This window comes from Antechinus flavipes, chromosome 2 (genome assembly GCF_016432865.1).
Source record: "Antechinus flavipes isolate AdamAnt ecotype Samford, QLD, Australia chromosome 2, AdamAnt_v2, whole genome shotgun sequence".
Classification (NCBI taxonomy): Eukaryota; Metazoa; Chordata; class Mammalia; order Dasyuromorphia; family Dasyuridae; genus Antechinus; species Antechinus flavipes.
The window spans coordinates 208,310,997-208,332,272 of NC_067399.1; the positions used below are offsets into that span (position 1 = coordinate 208,310,997).

The window sequence follows — 21,276 nt, forward strand, 5'->3', positions numbered from 1 at the left end:
CCCAGGTACATTCAAAATAATTTTCTTCATATTTGTTTTGAAGATTTTTGAATTCTAGGCTCTCTCCCTTATCCCCATCCACAATTAAGAAACCACATATGAAGTTAATGCAAAACATTTCCATAAAAGTCAAGTTGTGAAAGAAAACATTGATTTTCCACCCTGATGAAAATAAAAATCTCAAGAAAAATTACGTTAGGGGTAGTTAGGTGGTGCAATGGATAGAGCACCAGCCCTGAAGTCAGGAGGACCTGAGTTCAAATTTGAACTCAGACACTTAACACTTCCTAGCTGTGTGACCCAGGGCAAGTCACTTAACCCCGATTGCCTCAGGGAAAGAAAAAAAGAAAAATTAAGTTAAAAATAGAGAGATAGAGCAATAGAGAATGTTTCGATCTGTATTCAGACTTGATTAGTTCCATCTCTGGGTATGGAAAGGATTTTTCATTGTAAGTTCTTCAGAGTAGGTGTGTATAATTGTACTACTGAGAATAATAAATTGACTAGGAATTTAAAAAAATTTTAGTTTTAAAATTTGGAGCCATGGCCAATAAAATTTGCCACTCTGGGATGGTTTCACAGCATACATTAATTTGTGCATTTGTATAAAAGGTGTATATCTTGTCAGGTCTTGTCCCAGATAATTGTACTGCTCGCTTAATGGCCTTTAATAGAATCCTAGCCACAAGCACTGGGTAAGGCGTAAGGCTTTGTTCTGGTTGTGCTGGGAGGTTCACCCACTCTATCACACTGTCTCCTTGATGAAGGACTGCTGTGGGTGCTTCTTTCGTTGCAAAAACTGATATTTCCAAGGGTTTTTGAGTTACTCTTTCAACTACATTGGATAAAGCCAGTGCAACTTCTCTCAAGGTCTCTTGAGCTTCTTTTGTAAGCTGGCGTGGTGAATTTAAAGCACTGTCTCCCCTTAAAATGTCATACAGAGGTTGCAATTGATTGGTAGTTAAACCTAATACTGGACGCATCCAGTTTGTGTGTTTGGGCATCTTTGGGTATCTTTCAGTCTTTTTCTGCTATGAAAATAGTAAAAGACATATAAAACTCATTTCATAGAGTCATAGCTCTAGAAGCTGTTTAGGAGCCTCATTTTTTCAGAGGAGAAAACTGAAGTCCAGAAAGTCTTGTCCTCAGTCATGTAAGATTTTACCTTTTTGAATCCGAAGTTAGTGTTCTTTCCACTGTTCAGATATTGACCTTATTATATTTCAGAGATACCAAATTGCAAAGTAAAAATTAAGACAAGCTAGTAGTGTTTCTACATCATCTACTTAATCAACATTTGAAGTAAGACTTGTTCATGGTTTTATAAATATTGTTCAGTATTGTCCCCTGAAAATGTTTATTTAATTTTGTTCATATGCTAGAGTGACTTTGACTTTTTTTTTCTTTTCAGTTGGGAGTATGGTTTTCCCTAGGCTGTGCTTATATAGCACTGGAGGACTGGGGAGGTTCAGCAAAGGCCTTTCAGCGCTGTGTGACATTGGAGCCTGATGTATGTTTGATTTTATTGATTTTCTTTCTGTCACAACTACAAATGATTTTCTCTACTCACTCATTTAGGCTGTGTACCAATTCAACAGAGTTGTGATAGCAGGAGGAAACCTCCTCTTAAGGGAGAGAGGGATAGAAAGAAGTTTAGTACAACCATTCAGAGTTACCTTGAAATCTAGGGATTAAGCAAACTGCCTTGCTATTTTACCAAGGAAAAAATTTTGAGTAATGTGTGTGTGTGTGTGTGTGTGTAGAGAGAGAGAGAAAGAGAGTATATTACATATATATATATACACACACATATACATATATACACATATATATATATACATATATATATAATTATAGTATATGTATATGTATCACAAGGTGTATTGTGAAGATCAACTGAAATAATAACTTTTGTTTAATACTTGTTAATTTGAAATCTCCATTTTATCCATCCATTGTACTAAAATAAAATTTCCTAGTCACTATGTTCATATTCTCAGGTGATATTATGTACTGTCTATATTAACAGTACATAATTAATTAAGTCTGTTACTAAAATTCTTCTTTGATGAAAAGTTAAAAAAAATCTCATTATTGGCCCTCTCAAAAATACCATGTTAAGGCATAATAACAGTATCCCTTCAGTTTCCTATGGAAAATAAATCTTAAGTAGTTCAGTCTAATGCAACAATCACTTATTAATTTCCTACTGTGTACAAGACATAATAGTGCTTTTTAAAATTAATTATACTTATGGCATTTTGAAGATTACAACTTAAAATTTATCATTATAAAAATTAAGTTTATTTTTTTGTTATTACCTTGAATAAGAAATATAAAAAGATATTAAAAATGCCATATTTTAGATAATGATTTTTTCCCTCCAAATTTGAAATACTTGATTTTATTAATTATATTTCCTTTTTATCATTATAGAATGCTGAAGCCTGGAACAATTTATCTACTGCTTATATCAGATTAAAACAAAAGTAAGTACTTAAAACAAATAAGAACATTTCTTCCAAAGTCAACAAATCATATTTCCTTCTATCTTAGCAATGAACTTATCACTCCCACAGTTTTATTACTCTTTGACTTTTTTCCATTCTGCTATTTTAAGTTTGCTCACAGAGTAGTTTGGTCCAGGGTTGATTTTTAATGTAACACACACACACACACACACACACACACACACACACACACCACACATAAATGTGCATGTGTATCTATATATGCATGTGTGTGTGCTCGCATGTATATATGTATGTATATATACATACTTACATTTATATAACCTTTTGAGTTTTATTTCTGAAAAATATCAGTTGTTTAATAAAAATTTCAGTCTTTTATTTTTGAATATTAAATTCAAAGGCAAGGCAGTAAATTTAAATTGTTTGTATTAATTAACATATAGATACTCAATTTCACTGAATATGAGCCCCTTTCCTCTCTCCTTCAATAGACTCTCTTAAAAATAGATGTCTGTTTTCCCCCGACTCTACACTGAAATAAAATTTCATGTAGTATTATGGTCTTATTTCTAGTGATAGTATGCCTACTAATGTTAACTATGAGTATTTTATTAAATATACTGAAACTTATCTAAATGTGACCTATAATCTGGCTGTAGTGCTACACACAGGGCTTCAGGGTCACTGGTCTCCCATTAGCAACAACTTTCCCATAGGTTTATGCACATGTCTCTACCCAGGCCTGGTCCTGCTACCTTTCTTCACAGAAGACAGTTCTTACTACTTGTGCCTTCCTAGTGACAAGCCCTATGCTGGCCTTGGTCCCTTAGAGATATGAAGTCATCACTTCTGAGTTCTTCCTCTCCATCTCTCTCATAGATAGATCTGATCTGAGGTTACAAGAGAAGGATTATATAATACTGGAGAGGAAGGAAAAGGAGTTTTTTAGTTATAGAAGTGGTATTAGTTAAACAGAATCCCTCACCCTCTAAGGTCCTGGGATGAAGCAAAGGAAGTTTGCTTCTGCTTATTCTTTTTCAAATAACAGGAAGAGGATATGAAAACAGAAGGAAGATCAATTCAAGCACCTAGATTGACAAATATACAAATATTTGATTATTGGTTACCCTAGCTTACATGTGTGAGTCTGATTCCTTACCACAGTGGTGAGTGATGAGACCCACTCAGAAGTTACTTGTATGCAGAGCATATGCTCTCTTTTCCATCAAACCTGACCTGAAGATCTAATCTGGGATAAGTTTGGAGCAGAAAAAGACCTGTCCTGGGTGCTCATTTGTTAGAGGCATTGCTTGTTTGTTTTTTGTTTACTTGCTATACTAACTGCCATTTCATTTCATATGCTACGGAATGAAATAGGAGAAAGTCCTGAAACCCTGCTGACTGAGTTGATGACAAATTTGTTATTTAGCCTCAACTGGATCCTGATTTTATCAAAGACAATCCTTCTAGGCCTCCATAATTGGTTCTTTAAAAAATATTTTTTTTCTTAATATATTTTTGTTTCTATCCCTTGTATCTCTCATTCTTGCCCCTTCCAAAGATCTGTCTCTTATAACAAAGCATTTTTTAAAGCATAAGGACAAAAAATAAAAAATTGTGATAGAAAAATCAGTACATCAAAAAAAAAAAAAACTGACAATATGTACAATGTTCTATTCCTGTGTATATGTCATCTCTGCAAAGGAGTGGCAAGATTTATTCTCCTATATCTTTTCTGAAGTCAAGCTTGTTCTTGGTAATTTTGTAGTGCTTTTTTTTATTGTTTTGGTTCATTATTCTCTTAATTTAAGTTGTTCTAGTCATTGTGTATATTGTTTGCTTTGGTCTGTTTACTTCACTTGATATCAGTTCCCCTCAGACTTTCTATGATTTTCTTTATCATCATTGTTCTCACAGAACAGTAATGTTCAAGTACCACACTTTGTTTAGCTATTTTTCAGTTCTTTGGTGCCTGATTGATCCTTTATCTCACATACTACAACTGAGGAACTCACTTAATAGTTGATTTTTTTCCTTCTCTTTATCTTATAATTCCTCAACACTGTCTCCCGAAGACGAAAAATCCCTTTTTGTCTACCAACTCCTCTATGGATAACTTTGGCTTTTCATGTTATTGCTCTTTCTTGATTCTCCTTTTAATTTTCTGACATCTTTCCAGTTTCCTTTGCTGGATCGTCATCCATGTTGTACTGTCTCATTTGTGGTTTATATCCAAGAATTAGTCACAGCCTTCTCTTCTTTCTATATTATCTTACTGACCTCACCAGCTCCTATGTGTTTAATTTATCATCATTAAAGTAGATATGCATTTTCATATATCCATATATGCATTTGTATGTTGTATACATCCAATCCATCTATCTTTCTATCTCTGGAGCTTTAAGTGCCCAAGCTCTAGTCCTACATGAACAAGTGTGCTGTGAATTTAGAAGACCTGGATTCATATTCTTCTTATGGAACTTACTATCTGTGTGACCTTGGAAAAAAAATCACATTAATTCCATGGACCCCAGTTCCATTATATGTAAAATGAGAGGGATTAGACTATATGACTAATGAGGTTTTTTCAGTTCTAGAATGAGGATTCTATGATGTTATAATCAATAACTAACTATCGGGCTATTTGAATTGGATTTCCCATAGTCTCAAATTCATCATGCTCCAAGTAGAACTCATTTTCTTTTCCTAATCCAGCTGTCTTCCAAACTTCTTTCTTTCTTTTGAGGATACCATACTGGTTTTCAGCTTAGGAATCATCTTGGACTCATTTGCCCCACATATCCAGGTTCACTAGTTGTAAAGAATGAGTACAGGATAGGCCCTTGAATGAAAATAACATTCCTGTTGTCATGGAAACTGAGCCATTCTTTTCTTAGATGGTTTGATGATATAGTGTATAGTAGATTAGGTACAGCCTTCATATATTATGGATTCTGGGGTAAGAGATTCTTTAAACACCAGCCCTTGAGTTAAACTGGGTTTGGTGCCCCACATTATTCCAGTAATGATGAAGAGGGAGTAGATGCTGGAGCCAGGGGCCTTTTGTGCCATGTCTACTTATTTCATTTCCCTTGGGTTAGTCTGCAGTGGCTTAAAGGGAAGGAAATATTTTTTTCCTATCTCTTTGAAATCCTGAAATGTTTCCTCTGGGTCTGTGAATAACACATGGCTTGTTCTTTTTTCACTCTTTCAGTAAATCATTAATATTAGGTTTCTATAGCAGCTGATTGTATTAAATCAAAAGACAGCTAAATTAAGTTTTAAAAGTGGGTAAGGGGACTTGAAGGGGAGGGGGGCTTGGCATATTTGCAGGATGATCTCAGCTATATTTTCTGGTTACTCTGATAATTTTGAGTTACTGGACTCTTGGTGCTCCTTGTCTTTCAGCCCATCAATCTTGTGAACATAGTTCTTTTCTAGGAGTTCCTACACACAACTCCCTTCCCCCCTTGCCTTTTAGCAGCTTTTCTGAATTAGCTCATTGTATTGTAGTAAAGTTATAACATCAGAGGGAAGCCTTCCTTCCATTCCTTCTTCTCTCTTCTTGCATCAGACATAGCTCATCTTTGACTTCTGAGATTGTGATACCAGGGGTAAATCATTGTTGCCTCTTTCAAAAAAAAAAAATGCTAGAGATGACTATGGTCACTTAAATCATCTTGTTCTCCCCACCACTGCAGCATTCTTTACTATGTAGTATATTGCAACTGCTCTTTTTAGTAAAACATGAAATACCTTTGCTGATGGTTTCCAAAATTCCCTTAGGAAATTTTCCCTGTCTTGTTAATTTTACCCATTAGGCTTCACTATTAAGGGATACCTTGATTAATGAATCTTCTGGAAACGAAACTCCCTTTTTGAAGAAGTCAATTGTGATTGTGATTTTTTGTTTTGTTTTGTTTCTAAAGAAGTTTCACCATTTGTTGAGCCTAGGAAACCTAGGCAGAGAGAAGGATTGGAAAGATGAAATCAGGAAGTTCTGAGCTTCATCCTGGGTAGTAGTGGCCATGCTGTTTGATCTTAGACAAGACTTTTTCCACTTCTCATACTCACTATCTTATAGGGCTATTATGAGAATTAAATGAACTCATCTATATGAAAAAGCTTCTGAGAAATACTGTAGTGATATAGTTATCTGCATATTGTATACCTAGCTGAATGATTTTATTTTTTTATGTTCTGCAATATTTAGATACACTCAGAAATTTTTTTCACTTTTTGTGTTACTTAGTTTCAGAATGATTGCTTCTTTTTTTTCTTCTTTTTCTTTAGAATGATTGCTTCTTTATGTTTTTGTTATGTAAGTGTTCTTATATATTATGTGTTTCTAAAGACTGATTCTTTCCCTCCCATCCTTCCTTTTTTCCTTCTTTTTTCTAAGAAAAGTCATTGAAAGCTAGGAACATGAAACTATAATATTGCAGCCAGGGAGAATGATGGAAGAGAACAGAACAGTCTCATTATCAAACAAATAAGTGAATAAAAAGCATTTATTAAGCCTTTACTATTTTATTAAATGATGGGAGATTAGAAATATAAAAACTGGACTTCCCTTCCCTCAAAATATTTACATTTTCAAAAGGGGAAATGACATTGATAGAGGACTGGCAGCTAGGGAGGGACAATTTGTTGACCACAGAAATGATGAGTAGAAAGCCATAAGGCAATAGTTTGATTTATCTCTTCCAGAAACAATAGTAATATTATTGGTTATTGCTAGAAAGGTTATGAAACATGTTCTAGAGTAGAGATTCTCAAACTTTTTGGTCTCAGGATTTCTTTATACTCTTAAAAATAATTGAAGACCATCCTAAGAACTTTTATTTATGTGGCTATTATTTTAGTCTTTAATATATTAGAAATTAAAACATCTTAAATTTTATGAAAATAGTTGTGACCTTGTGGACCCCTGGGAAGAGAATTAGGGATCCTCAAGAGACCCTAGACCACACTTTGAGAAACACTAGTCTGGAGGGTTTGGACCAGGGCCAGCCAGATATAGTATGCTATGTGAATTTGTGTTCATGCATTTAAAGATTAAGAAAGCTAAACTCAAGGGTGAGAGTTCCAAAGCTGAGTGAATTAAATAAAGTGGTGATCATGGTGAAGGCTAGGGGAGTAGTGAAAAGTAGTAAAAGTAGGGGAGAGGGGGGAAGGAGGGAAACCAGTGAGATTAGTACATAATATAGAAAATAAGCACTTATATTTGGCTTCTAAAAGTTTAATTTTTACTATAAAGAATTGAACTTTAGGAGTTGCTAGATGGCACAGTAGATAGACTACTGGCCTTGAAGTCAGGAGGACCTGAATTCAAACTTAATACTTCTTAGTTATGTGATCTTGGGCAAGCTTACTTAACTCCAATTGCCTCAACAACAACAACAACAACAAAATTGAACTTTTAAAATATGATGCTGAAATTTATATAGTTGTTTCAGAGTTTTCTTTGTAACATAGAAATAGTCCAAGTTAACTTATAAAATTAAATAAAAAATATGGTAGATATAGCAAAATAATGGTTTATTCTATTTATTATAGTTCAGGAAAGTAATTAGTGTAAATACATTTGAAAACCAATAAATAGAAATAATAATTTAAGAGTAATTAAGTAATTTCTTTTTCTGCCAAGAACAAAACTATCTATTTATTGGTTAAACAATTTGATTTAGATTTGTACTTTTTGGGAAAAGTGCTGGACTTGGAGACAGTGGGCTTGTGTCCAAATTTTGGTCCTGCTACTTCCTTCCTGTGTGAATAAACTTTTCCAACTCTTTGGTTCATGGTGTCCTCATCTGTAAAATGAGGGAATTGGACTAAATGACCTCTGATGTCAGCTCCAAATCAATAATCCTAGAATCCCTTTTCTCTTTGAAACAGTTTGTAACAACAGCAGCAAAAATAATTTGTCTTCTTGTGATTTAGTCAGAATCCTTAGTCAAAACTAATTCAGAAAACTGTGGCAAGAATGAAATACGGCTTATAACAAAAAAGAGTCTGAATCTGAATATTAAATAGAGATTCTTTCCCCATTTTTGCCAATGTCACTGCAGTTTTATTTTGCTTAATTGTTCAACTTTTCTTCTTTATCTCTTTAAGGAAAGATTATGATGGTCATATACAGTTATACTGAACTCAATCAACTATCCAAATGGGAATTAATGTCATAATTACAGAGGGAGGGAAAGAGGTGAAAATTAGTCATACTTGTGAATTCATATGTGTGGGGAATTCCTTCCACTAATGCAAATAGACAACTTTATAAAGAGTCACTTGGTACACTTTGAGGATAAGTAACTTTCTTGCAACTAGTATGTATTGGGAACAGAGCTTTCTGACTGTTATAACAAGTACTGTTTGAAATAATAGAGCCATTAAGAAATCATTTTTGTCTTGAAGATATTTTGATTATCATAATGTGTCACAATGAAAATTGCACTGCAGTGAATCATAAAACCTTAGATTATTAGAACAATAAGAAAACTGAGGAGTCATCTAATCTGACTCTCAGATTTTAGATGAAAAAAATAAGGCTCAGAGAAATAAATTAGGCCAAGTTTAACCAATTAGTGGCAGATATAAGACTAGAATCCAAGTATCCTACTATCTAGTCCTTTTTTTTTTTAACTACACTTTCTTCCTTTTCCTAGTTTTACAAAAATTTACAACAATTAATATTGTTCGTCCTTCATTTTCTTTTTTTTTTTAATTATAGCTTTTTATTTATAAGTTATTTGCATGGGTAATTTTACAGCATTGACAATTGCCAAACCTTTTGTTCCAATTTTTCCCCTCCTTCCCACCATCTTCTCCCCCTGATGGCAGGTTGACCAATACATGTTAAATATGTTAAAGTATAAATTAAATACAATATAAGTATACATGTCCTAACAGTTATTGTGCTATACAAAAAGAATCGGACTTTGAAATAGTGTACTATTAGCCTGAAGGAAATCAAAAACGCATCGTCCTTCATTTTCAAAGAGAACCAAACTTGTGCATGAATTAAATTTAAGTGAGGCAGAGGTACATGTTCTTGATCAACTGCAGTTAATAGTATGGATTTAGTGGACAAATGGCAGGAGAGGTTTTGGATCTTATACTTGGGAGTCAGTAGGAAGGAATGGATTGGAGAGAGGGAGAGTAATCTTTTTCTTGCCTTACTTTTACTCTTACAAAAAGTATTAACTAACAGCACAGATTTACAAGATAAATTAGCAAGGTTAGATGCATACTTTGTTTAGCTATTAACAAAGTTCTTTATGATAAGTGAACTGCTTTGTATAGAAATCACAACTCTGATTCTTTTAACGTTATGATCTTTTTGTTTTGACTCAGGAGCATTGTTGACAAAACTAAAGGTCTACAGTTATCCCTGCCAATTTTCAAATTTCCCCATCAAGGCTTTTGATATATTGCAGGTTGGCATAAAAAATTAAGTAGGAATTTTTGGAGAGTTTTGCGGAACCTGTAGATGACACAAAGATTAGCAAATACAGAAAAAACTTAGAAAGTCAGTAATACACAAAATATATGTTTAGTATTGTATAATATCAACATATTTTATCTTTTAAGACCATAATAATTTAGACTTCTTATCTGGTATGAAAGGAAAGCCAAAAAATTTCATGCAGATTTTCCAGATAGTGGGAATGCTATGCTCTTAACCCTTGTAATGGGAAAGAGAAGGGATTCTCTTCTTGGGTAGGAGTTCTTAATTTGGGATCCTTGAATTTATTTTTAAAATAGTTTAGTAACTCAATATAACTGATTCCTTTTGTAATCCATTTTGCTTTATGCGTTAAAAAAAAAAAAAAAAAAAACAAAGCAACATTCTGGTAAGAGATCTGTAGGTTTCCCCAGATTGTTCCAAAGTGGTCAATAGCCCATGCAAAAAAAGTCGAAAAAGATAAAAAAAATTCCCTGGCTAAAGGAAGTTATATCTAAAACTTGTATTTAAAACCCAGTGTTTTGTATTTGGGTAGCTACTTGGCGCCATAGATGGAGTACCAGACCTCAAGTCACGAAGACTCATCTTTCTGTGTTTAATGCTAGCCTTGGTCGCTTACTAGCTGTGTGACCCTGGACAAATAACTTAACCTTAATGACCTTAATAACCTAAATAACTTAACTTAATAACAATATAAGTAACATCCAACAGTCCCTTTTAAAAAAAACATCCAGATTATAAACCTCTTTCAGATAGGGACTTTACATGTGACTTTTTATCTCAGTGCTTTACCATAATGTCCTATACTTTAACTTATGCTCAGAAAATATTTATAAATGATGATAATGATGATGTCATCAGAAAATTGGGAAAAGTTATTAGATATAGTGGACTAAGCCTGACTCAGTAAGGTCTCCTGGTAGTTTATGTCTAGTCTTGGAATGAAATGAAACATTCATAAGTCATTCAGCAGTGAGCCAAAGGAGGTTTACTTAGTCATTGCCTAGAAATGACTGAACAAAAATACAGCATTCATTTTAAATACACATACCTCCATATGGAAACTTGACATAGGACAGGTTACTATGACTCATGATACAGAGTTTGAAGGGCCCAAATTGCTCAAAGGGGAATTTTTTCTGTCCTTAGATGAACAGGAGCCGCGTCAATTGAGACCATCAGGCAGATGAGTCAACTGCTAGGTGACTTGCCTTAATCCCCTGAGCCAATCAAGTCTGTGGGGATGGTTTATTTGTATTTTATGCAGAGGATTAGCTTAACTTTTATGGTCTTGATGGGGAAGGTAGAGGGGTGTGGGATATTATCATATCACTTTTGGTAATTGCAATTGAGGGCTGCTATTTTATTTATATGTTTCCTAGGAATTTTTTCTTTAGAAATAGATAATACACTTAAACAATACTCTTGGTGGGAACTTTACAAATAATATGTAAATTACAGTACATTTAAAAGGACCTCTCTCATCTCAATTAAATATAAAACCATTTAATTTTCTCATTGAGGATAGGCACTTTGGTGCTTTTGGATTCCTTTATATTTACCTTTAATTGAATTAATAGTAGATTCAGCCCTGTATTGTTTTTGAGTTCTGAATCTGACATCTACTGATGTAGTTTTCCTTCTTATTTTGTGTAATCTGCAGTTCTGATTAGTATATCATTTTTGCCTCTATTGAAGTCATTGAGAACAATTTTAAAATAACTCAGTAAAGCAAAAAATTTCAACAGAGCAACTTTTGCCCTCCTCAAAATACTCTCCTGTAGGTGGTTATTTCAAACTGGTATAATTTGGTGTTCTAACAATGAGAACACTATGGAAATAGTATTTCAGAAAAGGTTGTTGCCAAATTATTGGGCCTCTAGAGCTTTTGACATTTTTGTAAATCTGTTCAAGGAAGGATATGTGTATGTGTATTATATGTATGTGTATGTAGTCTAGTATTTCTAAACTTGTTTTCATAAAGATAATAACTTCAGTATTTGGAAAAAACATGGACTAAAATATCTCCTACTCCCTGTGGTTTTTAAATTGTTAGGTCTGTGATAAGAAGAGACAGCTTCTTTTGAGAGGAAAAAGGAAACTCTTATACCAAGAGTTTCTTTTATAATTGTAAACAAAACACACAGCTTATAAAATTTGATGAGTTACTTCTTATTTTTTAAAATTGCTTCCCAATTAAAGGCCTTAAAATATGGAAAGAGTTTACAGTGAGAAGTATGAGTCATTTAGGCCCATCTTGTATTGAATTTCTTGATTCAGTCTATGGGTAGTTTGTTCATTAATTAGACACATTCTAATGTATGCCCTAGGGGGAAAGTCAGTCAGCTAGCATTTATTAAGTGGCTACTGTGTGCCCAGTGCTGTGAAGAAAGTTGGGGAAAGAAAGAAAGCCAAAAAAATAAAAATAGATAAATAAAAATCCCTGTTTTGAGGAGTTCACAAAGTAAATAAAGGCGACAACAGAAAAACAATTTTGCCCAAGAAAGAGAACAAATTGTAGAAGTCTTAGAGGAAGGCACTAAAATTAAGGACAGGTACAGATTTCTTGTAGAAGGTGACTTTAGTTGAGATTTGGTGGAATCCCAAGACTAGGAAACACTCTTTAATTGAAAGAATGGATCAGTAATCTACCCAAAGTTACATATTAAGTTCTTTCCAATGCTGCTCTTTCCACAATATAGTCAATTATCTTTATCTGCTTGTGGACTGAAATCCTACAGAGGTAGCCTCTTCATAAAGCAAATTATAGATCCATTGACATATCCAAAGGGATTTTCCATGAAGATTGCTATCAGAAATGACCATATAATTTACTTCCCTTTTGTTCTTTGGATGGTTAAAATCTAAGTAACAGAAGGAGACCTTACATATTTGCAAGGTGTGTGTGCATATATGCCTCTTGTTTCTTGTTTTTCTTTATATCCATAAAGCTTAGAATGATGTGGGTAAATATTGTAATAAGTAAAAGTTTGTGAGCTTTTGGAAGTTGGATTCCCTAACTGTTGGGAATCTTCACCTCTACTCTTGTTTTTTTTAAATCATGTTTTTTATTTTTGTAGTGATTCCTTGTGGAATTTGGAGAGAGAACTTGGCTGAGTAGTTTGAGTGTGAACCTGACAATAGGAAGTTTCAGGTTTGAATTTCACCTCAGATACTTTAGTAGTTGTATGGACTCTGACCAAATCAATTCACTTCTCTGTAGTTAATTCCCTACCCCTAAAATGGAAGTTATAATAACTGTAGTATTGACCTTATAAAGTTGTTGGAAAGATCAAATTAAATAATATATATAAAGAATTTTACAAATCTTAAAACATCATATAAATATATAATTAACAATAATAATAAAGAGCCTCTAAAATGCAGAGTTCTAAAATAACTCCTAAAGTTGCCTGAAAGTTTGGAAAGATCTTCATTCAGTTCTTATGAGATTACTCTCATTGAAAGTCTGTTGGGTCTTCCTTCATTGCTGTTTAGGGATCAATAACTCTTTTGATTCCTTCTCAAGTATTCTAATGCATACTTGTTTAGTAGTCACCCAGACAATGTGTTATTCTATTTCTTCCCTTCTCCTTGCTTCTCCTTTAAGCTTTAATTCTTTTTTACTGACATCAATCATGGCTAAGCACAATGCATGGCTAAGCACAGTGCTTAATTTGGAGTGATAATTAGCCTTGAAATTGACCCTTATTCTTTGGATGTTTTTAAAATTGGCAATACAAATATTTTTCTGGCTCTCTGCTTGTGGAAAAAAGAAAAGAAAATCATAGACATAGTAGAAACATTGAGGACCTGGAAAGCATATTCATATTGTAGAATTAAAATTCAGGTTTGAGTAAAGATTTTTACAATATTGTCCCCAAAGGTTTGAAGAGGAATTCACTGAAAGAAAATTGGCTTTGTGTTTTATCTTGTCTAGTTCCAGAGAATGTTTGTATTTTATTCCATTGTCTACTAATTCTAATTTTCTCTTCTCTCCACTTTTTTTTTTTTTTCCCTGAGGCAATTGCCCAGGGTCACACGGCTAGGAAGTGTTAGGTGTCTGAGATCAAATTTGAACTCAGGTCCTCCTGACTTCAGGGCTGGTGCTCTAGCCAATGCGCCACCTAGCTGTCCCTAATTCTAATTTTCTCTGGGGCCGATATACTTTCATAATCTCGATTACAATTATTTAACTTTTTAAAAAAACTTCAGCAATGTATTTACAAAATCTAGCATAGAAGTAGTCAACCTTTTTAATAGTAATTTACTTCATTTCTTTGTTTAAAATTAAATTTATTTTCCTCTTGCTCCCACATCATCCCACCTTCGAGGAAAAAAAAAATAAAACAAAACAAAACAAAACCTTTCTAACACGTCTGCCTCTCAAGAAAACAAATTCCCATGCTAATCATATCCAAAAATATCTTTCTCTTTTTACAGTCTGAGTCTGTTTATGACCTCTCTGTCAGGAGATGGGTAACATCTTTTTTCACTGGCTCTTACTTAATTGTTCATTGCTTTGATCAGAGTTCTCAGGTCTTTCAAAGTTGTGATTCACTTAATTTAACCCATTTATTGAGCACTATACTTTCTCTGTGCGAGACACTGGGAATACAAAGACTAGGGGGGGGGGGGGAATCTACCTTCAAAAAAACTTATATTTCACTGGGGAATATAACACATAAACAGAATGGTCAATTTAAGGAAGCTTGAGGAGGGAGAAAAGTTTAACAAAGGGAGGTACCAGGAAAGACTTGTAGGGATAGCCCTCAAACTGAGCCTTGAGGGAAGTGAAGTCAATTTGGCTGTAACAAAAAGTGCGGGAAAGACAGGAAAAGCTATTTGGAATCAGATTGTAAATGACTTTAAATCCCAAGCTGAGGAATTTGTATTTTATTCCAGAGAGTTTATATGGTATTCTGTAAACATTTTGTACTTACTGTGTGTACAGCATGTTGTTATACTGACGGAGTTACAAATGGGAATATGACCCAGCTCCTGTCCTCTGCAAGTTGAGAATCTGGCAAATGAAAGAGTAAAGTGATAAATAGGTAACAGAAGAGAATGCAGCTATACTGGGAGAGGTCTGAACAGAAAAAAGTTATTTCTAGGTAGGAGAATCAAGAAAGACTTCTTAGAGTACACAGTATTTGAGCAAGGGCCTTGAAGGATAAATGGAATTTCCAAGAGATAGTCTTGGAGATTACCAGCAAATATATCCCTGTGAGGACCTCTCAAATGTTAGAGAGTACCAGAAATTGGAAAGAGTAGAACAACTCCTGGGAGACTGAGTTAGCCACTTTGAAAAGTGGCTTTTTTACAGAAAAAAACTTGAATGCAAAGCTAAGCAATTTGAACTTAAAATAGTTGACACTGGGGAGCCATCGATGGTTTTTGAGGAGGACAGAAGCACAATCATCATTCCTACTATGGTAGTGTTGAGTAAGAAGCATTCAAGAGATTAAAGTCAAGAAAACAAGTTAGAAGGCTACTGTGATCTATTTTAGGCCCATAATTTAGTACAATAATGGTGTCAGAGGGAAGAGAAAAGGGGAAATGGATTTAAAAGATGGGTATATTGTATGTGTTTCAGAGCAGACAAAGTAACTGTCTTATCCGCCCTCCTATTTTTGCACTTTGGGAATTTGAAATGCCAAGGTGTAGAGAGCCGCCTTGTAAGCTGTGAGGCACAAGGCTGCATGGGGGTCGGGGGATAGTGGCCCTCCACTGCAAATCTGGGCTTTGCTGAGTTGGTCAGCAGATGATGGTGCCTGCCATTCTTACTAATTTTCTACATGAAAAGGAATTTTCACTTGAAGACTTTTAGATGATTGTGATGGAGTGTCTGTTGACCTGGGATTAACATTTAAATCAGTAGACTGAGGCAAAGATCCAAACTAGGAAGAAGTTAAGTAGGTCACAGTTTCACTTGTACCGAGAATGATTTCATCTTATGTTGAAAACATCTGTGTTTTACCTTGGCATATTCCTAATACAGAAAAACAAGATAGACATCAAAACATTGACTCCCTTCCAACCTCCTATCCTCATCTTATTTTACCAGTGACTGAGCACAAAAAGGTAGTATTCTAGATTTCTTCAATATGTGAGAAGGAATCGTAAGGACTTTTTCCTTCCCCACACCAACCTGCCAATGGGCAGGCCAGTTACCAAATACTGGTACTTCTGAACACAGTAAAACACAGACCTTCCCCTTCCCCTCCTCAGCCCACTCTCAGCTTATTGCTGACTATTTCCCTTATGCCCCACTTCCAATGCTCATCTCTTCTAGAGGCAGCTCAGAGCTCCCTTCCTTCTGACCTTGCCATTTCCCCTGCTAAGTTCTTCCTGACCTTTTCCATCTGCCATGAATTTAATCCTCTATTATGTATTATCTCTGAGAGAAGAAATGATTTCACTTCTTTATTTATGTCCCCCTTACCTAGCACAGTATTTGGCTCATAGAAAGTATTTAATAAATGTTTCTCCATTCCATTTTAAGGGCAAGCTAAATAATATCATTTGTAATGGGAGACACATATCTGAAGAGACAAGGTCCTTGGCTTTTAGCCTTGATTTTGCCCAGACAGTCCTATAGATTTCTATAGACCCAATTTTCTTTTTCCTCAGATTAGCTGTAAAATCTACCCCATAGGATTCTGAGGATATGTAAAATATCCTGCCGATGTTAAAGTCATATATAATTGTCAGCTGTTATTTTTTCCTCAGGAGTATGTTGCTGATAATGATGATACTAATGTGATTTTCTGTGAAGCCACAGTCTGAACTACAAGTGGTGTTTTCTTCTAAGGTTTTTGATAGCAGTCATCCATTTATTTGTTTATAAAAGTAGAATTCTATTAACATAGCAATGTCAGCCAATATTATACATGAAGCTAATATTATGTTGGGCAGATTTTTAAATAAATCATTAACTTTTTTTGCTTATCTTGAACTGAGTCACAGTTTCACCTTTCCTTGGGCTTTGACTAGAATGCTCATTCTAATTCACTGAGTAATTTTGTACTCACGACTGATTTGGAACTGGACACTTCAACTGAACATCAAACACTCTTTCCAGTGATTTGTCTTGAAGTGTTCTGTTATACAGTTTCAAAATACCTCTTCCAGCTTTTCAGAGCCACCTGACCATAATAGAACTAAAAGGTAATTTCCACTGATTTCAGGCTTCTTCATAGCCATTGAGGCAAATCCCTTAGTATTTGTTCTTCTCTGCTATGCAAACTAAGAAGGAAAACAGAAGAACAGTATAAGGTATCTCTGCGTGGAAAGCACAAAAGCTCTTGTGCTCCACCTCTTCTTTTATCTTCCCAATCATCAGGGATAAACTTATGCCTTTAAAGAGAAAAAACAGCTTTCTTTCCAACAGACATTTTGGTAATGTCAGCTATGTAGATATTAGTACCCATTTAATATGATTTCCTAGCAATAGTTATAACTTTTTCAAGTTTTTAAAAATGTTGTTTTCCTGATAGAACTTACATTTTTCTTGCAGCCATCTAAAGAAAATATAAACATGGGATTTTCTGAACACATTTAAAGTAGTTTTATCATAACTAGATCTTTAAATCAAATTGAACCAACTCTGTAGTGAATTCCATTAACTTGCTAACACCTGAAATGACCTTAGTTTTTTAAATTGAGAAATAATTTAACCAAATTAAAAACAAGGGGCTAGTTTTGAACTGAAGCTGAATTTATTAATTTTTTTTCATTTTAAAAATAAATATATATAACAAAAAATTGTTTGAGTTCTTGTGAGATTTTTGCTATTTTCTTTTGTGCATTTAAAAATACATTAGTTTCCCTCTCTTTTTTCAGTTCTTTATCTTTCTTTTCGACAATTCCTTCACTATCCCCCTTTGTTTTCAACCCCCTCCCAACTGAAAAAACAAAAACAAAGTAAAGCAAAGCAAAAACAAACCAAAAACAACCCTTCTTGAAACAAATATGCATTAGCAAGAAAAAAAGATAAAATAATTTGTTTCCTACATGGCTGAAAATATATATTTTATTTTGAATCTTGAATATTTTAAGTAGGATATTATATATAATACCATATACGTTTATATTTTCTAATGTTTGTGTGTATCACTTTCCTAATTTCACCTTCCACAGAATCAAAGCTTTTCGAACACTGCAGGAAGCTCTTAAGTGTAATTATGAACATTGGCAGATCTGGGAAAACTATATTCTCACCAGCACTGATGTTGGTGAATTTTCAGAAGCCATTAAAGCTTATCATCGACTTATGGATTTACGAGATAAATACAAAGATGTCCAGGTAAGGGAGATTCATTCAATTTTGCATTTGAAATTAATCCTTAAATATATAATATAATAAAATATATAATACCTAAAATAATATAATGAAATGGAATATAACATTTTAATATACTATCACTATCAAATTATAATGTAGTAATATGTAATTCTTTCAAAGTTAATTTAAATGAAAATTGTTATATTTCACAAAGGAAAAGTATAATTTTCCATATTTAAATATCCTCCAAATTAGAAGACTTGGCTGTCTTTTCCTTGGTACTATAATGCCAGATTTTTAAAGCAATAATAAATCAGGAATTTTATCTCTATTTTATTCAAACCTCTGAATCAATGAATTAAAAATTAATATGCATTCATGCAAGATACAGACTCTACACAGAATAATACACTTGGTGCTTTTACATTGGTGATTCCTAATGGGACTACTGGAGATGAATCTGTGAGCAAAAAGAATGCAGACCTGGTTAGTCAGCACTGATCCAAGTTCTTACTATGATAAATTACTTCTTCATCATTCTAATTCTTAGTTTCTAAATCTGTAAAATCAAGATTGTGATGCCTGTATTGCTTATCTTGGTCAGATAGGTGTGCCATAATGCATAGACTGCTAGGCTGAATCAGGAAGACTCATGTTCCTGAGTTCAAATCTGCCTTCAGACCCTTATTAATTTGTGACCTTGGGCAAGTTACTTTAACCCTGTTTGCCTCAATTTCATTTGTAAAATGAGCTGGAGAAGGAAAGGGCAAACTTCTCTAGTATCTTTGTTCAGAAAACCAAAAACAAAAAGAGTCACGGAAACATAACTGAGCAACAGCATTGCTTACCTTCCAGGTTTGTTGTGAGAAAACCCTAAATAAATGTGAAATGGTTTTGTGAGTTATTGTCATATCCAAACTGAATCCTAGAACGATATAGCTTAAAGCCACCTGAGAGACAACGATGTTGAATTCCTTCATTTTACAGCGAGGAAGCTAAAGTCTGGTGATGAAGTGATTTGGCTGTTGTCACATAGTGAGTAAGTGACAGAGCCAAGACGTGAGGCCACAGTTCCTGATTTATATTCCATTGCTGTTAAAAAAAAAAAAAAAAGTTGTTGTGTTGTTGTTGTTGTTTTTTTTTTTTTTTTAAATTATACTCCTAATCAGTTGAATAGTATCTGGAATACCCTTTTAAATTTTCCTCCCTTTTGTGTGCTAATCTCTATTGGTAAAGAGTATCTCCTGAGAGTTTTTTACACCAATAAAGTCATAAGTCAAGTCCAAACAAAAGCATCCTCTGGGGACATTGTTTACAGTTTTAGTTGGTCGCTTTGTCAAACATGGAAAGCTGTGTCTAACATGGATATCTAAATAGGCTAACAGTTAACTAATAATTCAATCACTTATTTTTAAAAATTTAAAGAAATTTTGTTAGCATTGTATTGAAGTATTTTTTACTTCAATTTACTTCAATTGTGTTTAAAAAATTTGAACTCAGAAATATTAAAAGAACATAAATTTTTGAAAAAATGCTCTGCATTGTTGTGATAATATCTCTTTTTAAATCAGTTATGTGTACTTCCATTGTTACTAAAGTTGGGTTTAACTTGGCTTGTCTCACAACCATAACTGGGACTTTTTCACAATTTATCCTTTAAAGCTAGTAGTAGCTTTACCTGTATAGATGGAACTGCTTTGGCTCTTAGAAGTTTCAAAGCTTCCTTTAAAGTCTGTAGCTCTTCTGGAATTATCTACTCGTTGTCAGAGATGGCACTTAAAACTGTCCTCTATAGTCTCTGCTAAGTCAGCTGAGGATAACTTCTCCATGGTTCTTTCTCTGGATGCAAATGGCACATTCCATCTCATGTCTTTTGGAATTGTCTTGGATCACACATTGCTGAGAACTCAGTCTGTCATAGTTAATCATCACATAATCTTGCTATTGTTATTGTGTATAATGTTCTCCTAGTGCTGCTCACTTCACTAAGCATCAATTAATATTAGTCATTCTAAGCTTTTCTGAAGTCAGCTTGCTCGTCATTTCTCATAGAACAATAATATTCATCACAATCATATGCTATAACTTGTTCAGCCATTCCCCAATTGATGGGCATCCTGACAATTTTCAATTCTTTATCACCACAAAAAGAGATGCTATAAATATTTTTGTATATATGGTTCTTTTCCCTTTTTCTTTGATCCCTTTGTTATTGCCCAGTAGTGGTATTGCCAGATTAAAGGGAATGGACAATTTTGTAGCAATTTGGACATGGTTCCAAATTGTTCTTCAGAATGATTGGGTCAATTCACAATTCTATCAACAATGCATCAGTATATCTGTTTTTCAATGTCTTCTCCCCCAAATTTATCATTTCCCTTTTCTGTTGTGTTAGCCAATCTGATAGCTATGAGGTGATACCCCAAAGTTGTTTTAATTTGCATTTCTCTAATCTGTAATGATTTAAAGCATTTTTTCATGTAGCTATTGATAGTTTCTTTTTCTGAAAACTGCTTGTTCATATCCTTTGACTTTTAGCAGTTAGAGAAAGGCTCTTATTTGTATGAATCTGGTTCAGTTCCCTATGTTTGAGAAATAAGACCTTTATCAAATTCCCCCTTTTCCCTCCCCCACCCTTAGTCTCTGAACATGTGTATTTGATGTATTCCTTAATTCTGTCTTCTCCCAGAGCCCATGTAGCAAAGGACACATGAAGCAGGTCAGAGTTTGAGGTATGGCTTAATTGATGTTTAAAATTCCTAGGCCAAGAAAGGAATGATTGTATGTACTTTGTCTTTCTTAGCATTCCCAAATCCCCAGCATTTAGCATAGAGGATGGTGTATAATAAACATTTAACAAATACTTGTTATTTTTAAAGAGAGAATTTAGAAAAAAAGAAAATGAAAGGGAGGAAAGAAATTAGGAGGCAAAGAAAGTGAGATAAAAGATAGACCTTTTCATTCATCTCTGATACATCTCTTTTTTCCAGTTATTCATTCCCATCCATCATACCCTTCTCCTTTGTACCTCTTGAGCTCATTGACAT

General features: G+C 34.0%; 1 protein-coding gene across 2 annotated transcripts in view; it reads left to right on the plus strand.

Annotated features, from left to right (window-relative positions):
- TTC27 (tetratricopeptide repeat domain 27) overlaps positions 1-21,276 on the plus strand; it is a 206,607-nt gene that overhangs the window by 162,782 nt on the left and 22,549 nt on the right. For both annotated transcript variants that reach the window (XM_051976129.1, XM_051976130.1), the window contains exons 14-16: positions 1,412-1,510; positions 2,437-2,489; positions 18,085-18,250. In XM_051976129.1, the coding sequence (XP_051832089.1) occupies positions 1,412-1,510; positions 2,437-2,489; positions 18,085-18,250 (318 nt within the window). The remainder of the gene's footprint in view (positions 1-1,411; positions 1,511-2,436; positions 2,490-18,084; positions 18,251-21,276) is intronic.